At 40.2% G+C, this 7657-nt stretch overlaps 2 protein-coding genes across 3 annotated transcripts; one reads left to right on the top strand and one right to left on the bottom strand.

Moving 5' to 3' along the window:
* Positions 1–2054: 2054 nt before the first annotated feature.
* LOC119073808 (DNA repair protein REV1) lies at positions 2055–5442 on the top strand. Of its 2 annotated transcripts, none has more exons than XM_037179579.1 (7): positions 2055–2189; positions 2247–3156; positions 3218–3416; positions 3474–3638; positions 3692–4949; positions 5014–5225; positions 5282–5442. In XM_037179579.1, exons 1-7 carry the CDS (start codon positions 2145–2147, stop codon positions 5415–5417), a joined length of 2925 nt encoding a protein of 974 aa, XP_037035474.1. In that variant the 5' UTR covers positions 2055–2144; the 3' UTR covers positions 5418–5442. The 2 variants fall into 2 exon arrangements, with proteins under 2 accessions (XP_037035474.1, XP_037035475.1); XM_037179580.1 differs by having other exon boundaries at positions 3692–4940.
* Positions 5443–5444: 2 nt separating this feature from the next.
* Positions 5445–7657, bottom strand: LOC119073809 (pre-mRNA-splicing factor CWC25 homolog). Its single transcript, XM_037179582.1, has 3 exons — positions 7535–7657; positions 7085–7474; positions 5445–7025 (listed from the first exon to the last, which is right to left on the bottom strand). Exons 1-3 carry the CDS (start codon positions 7550–7552, stop codon positions 5517–5519), a joined length of 1917 nt encoding a protein of 638 aa, XP_037035477.1. The 5' UTR covers positions 7553–7657; the 3' UTR covers positions 5445–5516.

Below are 7657 nucleotides of genomic sequence, written 5' to 3' on the forward strand. Positions count from 1 at the left end.
GACTTCACTATTTTTGTCTGCCGCTGTTGTCGAAGTTAGGTTTCTTATGTCTTGTTAGGTTTCTTTAGGAGTTAAGATAGGAGTTAGGACCGGCAACAGCTGCTAACAAAAAAGTGAAATTGATGGATTAAATTTTGTTTAATTGGCGACACAAGAGAGAGCAATTTTAATTGTCAATTATGTTACGTGTATTGCAGTTGTACGGAATATATCTCAAGTATTTTGCTTGTATTTTATAATAACCATGACACAAACATTTTAACTTTGCGAACTGCGCAGTACTTACATATTTTGAGTGCATTAACTATGTGATTTGCGAATATCGAAAAGAAAGAAAAAATTGAACACCAAAAAAACTCTTGGAAATGTGGCTTCAAGAACAAATATGATGATTAACGAAAAAGTTGTAAAACGGCAGTACAACGGTCTGATGACTGATTGGTTAGAAAATATTGAATTTTCAATTGTGACTTATAAGTTATTCGACGGTTATAAAACCGTTTAACAACTTTTAACCAATTTGCTGTATAACCGTTGTGCAACGAATTCGTTATAACATTTTTGTAACTTTTGCAACTGGGCAAATACCGTTGTGCAACCGTTATTACAACGTTGCAGCAACGTTGCGACAACTAATTAGTTATCTTCTAATTTTTACAACCGCGGTTAAATAACGCTTGTACAACCGAATTTTAACCGTTGAATGCTACTTGGGAACGACCATCTCTTTATTGTACAATTCTTAGTTCAGGCTGCGCCATGTAACGTGCTTATTGAAAGAGTATCAATTGTCGACTGACTTTATTAACCACATTATAAATCATATGCGATGATGTGATGGATTACATTAGTGTTAGTGTCATATATGCTACACCTTTGTTTATGTAAATAGGTTTGTTACAAGGCCCCAATACTCTCTCTAGCAAACAAACTAAGATTATGAATAAATGAATCAATTATTTATCTAAACTAGGAAAATTAGGGTGGTAAAACTGTACAGTGTATTCGCCTAGTCGGTTGGCCTGTAGAGGCGCCACATTTTTTTTATAGTACTTCAATCTCACTGGACTATTGTGTAACAACTTCACATTGATTCATTCCCATGAAATGTCACACCAGTGAAGTTTGTTCATGAAAAAATAATTCAGTGACAGCAGTCTTTTTATGAAGAAACGTACTAAATTGTAATAGATTTTACCCTTAGTTTCTAAACTCTATTCTCCTATGCTGCAATAGATCACTAAAATGACCGCTGGCGTGACGATCGACGGTTCGGTTTTGTGTGCAAACCAATGACAACCAACTTTGCTTCTAAAGGAATTCCCCGTATTTAGTTCATTTGCATTCATTTCAAAGAATTGGACGCACTCACTTATTCATTACTATGTGAAATTGTGAAGTTGGTTTCGATTAGTTTGCACACTTTTCCCCACCATTCCTCACGTTTCCGTCATCAGTTTCACCAAACGAAGATATCTATAGAAAATTTTTCAGTTTTAATGATAGATGAAGTATGAGCAGCAAGGACATTTTGTTTTGAAAATATTACGTCTCCTGTTACCATTTTGGTGTTCGAAAGTGAATAATTTGTGATTGTGATGTCTTTTTTTCTGTGTTGCACCGTCAATTTGCTGTGCAAAAATGATATACAGTTGAAAATTTGTGTTTTTCGTGTGATGTCGATATTGCTTTAAAAAAGCGCGGCACGACAACTCCATTACAGAAAGAAAGTCAGTGTGACATTTGTCAAAATAATGTGGTATTTTGAATGCGTCGAAATGAAGTTTGGTTGCTAAAAACCGATCTCGATGGATGAAATCGACTTTACAGTTACTTAGAACAAATCTATAGATGTGACCTTATTTAGTTACAAACTTCAGTTCTGGGGGGATTCACAGATCACAACCTATCAAAATGTTGCTTGTCACCCTATGATCTATAGATTTATGTGGAAATCTCAGTCTGCCTATTCAAGTTGCCCGCGCTATATCCAAAATATATTCGTACAGAGGCGCTACCTACGTTTCAGATAGAACATCTCTTGAAAGATTGACATTGACATAACAAAAATGTTTGTGTTTACTTTTACAAAAACATTTTGTTTTCTTCTTATTCTGATTTGTTTTCGGTAAGTCGATTTAAAAATGAAACGAAGAAAGCAGGCAGACGGGAATGGATTCGATGAATGGGTAACAAATAATATGGCACTTCGGTTGATGATTCAATAAATTCCATTAATTCATCAGGGTGGTTACATGAATGCGAAAATAACCAAACTAGAGGAGCAATTCGATGAGAATGCATTCAACTGCTTTAAAAAGTCGAATCTCTTTTCTGGCATATCAATATTTGTGAATGGTTTGACGGATCCTTCGGCGGACGAATTGAAACGAATTATGATGTCTCACGGCGGAACTTATCACACCTATCAGAGAACCAACACATCATTTGTTATAGCCAGCAATTTGCCGGATGTTAAAATTCGGCAAATAACAAGCACGTCCAGCTCGAAAATCATACGACCACAATGGATTGTCGATTGTTTGAAAGTGGAGCGCATTTTAGATTATTCGAATTACTTACTCTACACCAACTGTACATCAAATCAACGGAAAATGACCGATTTTCAATCAGATACAACCACTAATTCAAAGGCCATTAAGAATGTTGACGAAACGGTTACGACCGCGACGCTTGCAGACGAGAAATTTATTGCCGACGTACCACCACCACCCGTGGACATGTCTAAAGAATTAGATTTTTTGAATAAGCGGATGCAGGACATGGATTATTCAGAGATTGAAGACAACAATTGTGGGTTAATTGAAACCAATACAGGGAAAAAGGACCTCAAGCCGTCCGCTCGAACGGCAGTAGATTCAAATTTTCTCTCTGAATTTTACAACAACTCTCGGCTTCATCATATCTCAACATTGGGAGCAAAGTTCAAGGAGTACATTTCTGAGTTGAGAGAAAATCACAGCGGTCAATTTCCAGATCGGAATGCGCTACTCCCTTTTGCATCTAACGAGACAGGAGAATATGAAGGGAAATCGGCAATAATGCACATCGACATGGATTGTTTCTTTGTGTCAGTTGGGCTACGTTCTCGACCGCAACTGAGAGGATTTCCAGTAGCAGTAACACATTCAAAAGGTTTTGAATTCATTTTTTCCTTTGACAGTTTCAACGTCAATTAAAGAGAACTTTCGCATAGGTGGAAACAGTGGCAATCCTAATACCGACAAGTCTCTGTCAGAAATTGCGTCTTGTAGCTACGAGGCGAGGAAGATGGGTCTAAAAAACGGAATGTTTGTGGGAAAGGCTTTGCAGCTTTGTCCGGATCTGAAAACAATTCCTTACGACTTCGATCAGTACAAAGAGGTCGCTGTTACTCTGTACGATACCATAGCTAAGTACGTAATTGGTGAAATCGATTTTTTCATGGGACTAACTGAATAATTTCGTCGAAGGTACACTTTAGACATAGAAGCCGTGAGTTGCGATGAAATGTACGTGGACCTGAAAGACGTTTTACAGGCAACTCGTCTAAATGTCATGGAATTCGTATCATTCGTTCGAGACGAAATAAAGACGAAAACTGGCTGTCCTTGTTCGGCTGGTGTTGGGGCTAATAGGTGAGATTTCGTGATAATTTCTTGTCCTACTAAACTAACTGTGTGTTATGCAGGCTACAGGCCCGAATGGCTACAAAGAAAGCTAAGCCCGATGGTCAATTCGAACTGCTAGAGAATCATGTGGACGATTACTTCTTAAATATTGATATATCCGATCTGCCTGGCGTTGGATACAACATCACCAAGAAACTCGATCAACTCGATTGGAAAACATGTGCTGATCTGCGTGAGGTTACACTGTCTCGTTTGCAGCAAGAATTCGGAGCCAAATTCGGGATGACACTCCATCAATTCTGTCGCGGAATCGACACTAAGCCACTGGTCTTTGGGCATGTGAGAAAATCAGTTTCCACGGAAGTGAATTATGGAATTCGTTTCACCAAGCAGTCGGAACTGGAAACATTCCTGAGGCAACTCTGCACAGAAGTTCATCGTCGACTGATGGAAATCAAACGGCGCGGTAAATCGATCACACTTAAGTACATGGTGCGAGCCGAAGAAGCTCCAGTAGTAACCGCTAAATTCATGGGGCACGGCATGTGCGATCATGTGACTAAAACGACAACGTTGAATGATTTCACAGACAATTTTGACGTCATTTTACGCACGGTGATGTCAATTCAAACACAACTTAATGTCCCACCTGAAGAACTACGGGGAATTGGGGTTCAGATATCAAAATTGGATTCCACAGATGATGTGGTCAAAGGGAAAAATTCGATCAAAAGTTTATTTGAAAAAGTGGCCGAAAAAAAGCAGCAGAAAAAAGAAGAATCGGTCGTGTCAGCCGTCGCTCAAAAGAATGAGGAAACGGATTCCGATTGCAAAGCCAATGAACGTGTTCTACGACCTTCAAATAATAATTTAAAAAAAAGTGTTGACACTTCTCCGAAGAGCAGAGGACGCGGCAGAGGCAGGGGAAGAGGAAGAGGTAAAGGACGTGCAGGTGCGTCTCGTGTGACAAGAGGTCGGAATTTGTTTGCGAAAAGCGAAGACCGTTCTGCTGAGAGCGATTTCGAAAGTTCGTACGAGGACTTGGATATGGATGTTTTAGCTGAATTACCGCACGAAATTCAAGAGGAAATTTTACGAGAGCACAAAGTGAAAACGAAAAAACCGAAGAAAGTGGAACCGATATCAAGAAAGAAGAAAGTTGACGATGGAATTGACGAAGAATTTTTAGCGGCATTGCCACCAGACATTAGAAAGGAAGTTCTTCAACAGCAGCGAGCTAATTCGAAGACATCAGAACAATATGCGAAAACAAGTCCCGTTGCAGAGAAACATCCACCTCCCAGTGAGGTAAGAGCGGTACTGCTGGAATGAAATCTTAATTCGAAAACTTGAGCTCATTCCGTTTTTTCGTCTTCTTCAGGTTGCTCTACCGATTGAAGCGGCACAACCAAAGACGCTATCCGAAAACAATGTGTTAGGCAAGAAGAATTGGCGGAGCACAATGACGGCCTGGCTTAACAGTACAACGGAACCGTTAGAAGAAGATATTCAAATTTTTGCCAATTATGCGTGTGAACTGATTGACCTGAATATGCTGAATGAACTCTACTTGATATTTCGCTGTTTGTTCAGGTAAAAAACTGACACGAAAACTGTTGAATGTGCAATGATTCGGAATTCATTTTCAGATTGACATCGGAATTGAATTCGTGCCAGTGGCATTCAGCCTATTTTCAAATTATTAACGTGCTGCAACAGTGCATGCTTTCTAAATATAAGACAAAATTGCGGGTCGAAACAAAGTTTCGATGCAACTGCACTTGAGACCAAATATAATTCAAAGACAAAGTCAAATTTCGTTTCCTTTTTTAATTTCCAATTAATCAACTCAAACACTTTGGACAACAGCGCGAACACAATTTTCTATCTTTTGGCAAAATTTGCCTCCATAGTCCGTCCGGAACGCTGGATGTTGTTGATATTTGATTTAATTCGACTCTCAACTGTAAACTGATTCGCTATGGCCTTCCGCATCTCTTTATTCACATAGTCTTTATCGAATGTCTGGCTCAGCTGAGTCTCTTCGGCCATTTTCTCCTTCTTGTTTCGCTCCATTATCTGTTGACATTCGATGACCCGCATTCTGGCATTTTCCTGCATTTCCATCAATTTTCGTTCTTTCTCCTCGTCAGTGAGTTCCACCCGTTTCGGTTTCGCCTGGATTACTTTCTTTGTCACCTTTTCACTGTCCTTTCTTTCGGTTGGTTGGTACTTATTTTTCAACTCGATCTTCTTACCGTCAGCGGACACAAGACCATATACCATTTTCCGACGCTGCGAATCAGCTGAATCATCGCTGGCGGAACTACTTGACGAACTTGATGAACTACTGGACGAACTTCTAGCCGATTTAGTAATGTGAGAAGCGACTTTTGGAATTCGTTGGGACGATCTTTCGTCATTTGTGGATTGGGAACGCGATTTCTGCCTTGAGGTTGAGCTTTGATATTTCTTTCCTGCATCTGGACTCCGGCTTCGAGATCTTGATCGCCTATTAGTGCGTTCCTTGCTTGGTGATCTTCGACTTCTTCTGTTTCGATCATCGCTCCGTGATCTGCGAGCATGTCTGTCTCTATCTTGACTCACCTGTCGTCGAGTGCTTCTGTTCTTATCCTTACTTGGCGATCTCCTATTTCTTTCTGACCTATCTGGACTTCGCTGACGCCTATTTCTACTCTCTCGGTCATAGCTTGGTGATCGTCGATTTCTATCTCGATTAAATCTGTCATCTCGTTGTCGGCTGTACGTATCGCCATCTCTTCGCTGTGTCGAACCGGACCTTGATCGATTATTTCGTTTCACTGGCGAATATCTACGCTGCTCTCTTCTCTGTTGAGGGCTGCGAGAACGATTCCTTTGGTGTTTGTAATCGTCATTTCTTGGTCTCCTGTCCATTCTTGAATCCATATCATTTCTGTCCCGTTGATCGCGGTCGTGCTGTCGTTCGCTTTTATCGACATCGGCTTTTGAACTTTTCTTCTTTGACTTACTGGTTTTACCGCTCATTTTATCCAATTCGTTGGACAATTGGTGATATTTCATCGCTAAGAATTTGTCCATGTCCAGATTTCCTTCGTCCTGATCATCCAGAGTTTCTTTTCGAATTTTTCGGTATTTTTTGGCTAAGATTTCGTCCAAGTCACTTTTTGAGCTCTTCTTCGATTTTTTGTCTTTTTTCTTTTTCTTTGAAGATCTCCTGTCTTTGCCCTTCTTCGATTTACCTAGGTCGCTATCGCTTCGAAGCAATCGATGGATTTCCTTCAGTTTTACTGGATTTTCTAGCAATTTTTTCCTAGTTTCCATTTCTCGTTGCCTGATTGCCATCAGCGGATCCTCCATTATCTTTCGTTGCAGATCCACCTGTTCATCGCTCTGTCAAAACAGAATCACTGTTAAATGAGATCAAAACTTAGATAGTCACAATTACTCACCATTTGGACGCCATGATACGAACGTATCGAAAACGGGATGCACTCATGTTCAACATGATTCTTGTGTACTTGAACACCAACCAATGCCTCCTTTTCCTCTGCCTCAACGCGTTCAAAGTTCTTATCAATCGTCCGTCCGAGTAGATATTCTTCGCGATTTAACAGTTCGCCGGACGTTTTGTACATCCACTCGAGTTTTTTGTTCGAATCTGGAGCCGATAATACACCTGACATTTGACCGATCCGTTTCAGTTCCTCACGGTCACGTTCATCTGATATTTCGCGTTGCAGTTCAGCGAGTTTATTCTTTTCCGCTGCATCGGCCTGTTCAGCTTTCCAAACTCTCTCCTGATTTTTCATGGTGTTTGGATGCCATGATTTCTTCAAATTCTACAGTAAAATAGCGTAATGAGTCAACCAGTTTGTGTGGCTTTGTTAATAGTGTCTTACCAAGTCGCCTCCACCCATTATTGTTGTTTCGAAGTGATATGGACAATGTTCTGTGTTGTTCTGTTGAAGAGTCACTCTGCAAAGTTCTACAATCGAAGAGGCTAGGACGGTGACATTTAATGC

Source organism: Bradysia coprophila, unplaced genomic scaffold, assembly GCF_014529535.1.
Source record: "Bradysia coprophila strain Holo2 unplaced genomic scaffold, BU_Bcop_v1 contig_138, whole genome shotgun sequence".
NCBI lineage: Eukaryota > Metazoa > Arthropoda > Insecta > Diptera > Sciaridae > Bradysia > Bradysia coprophila.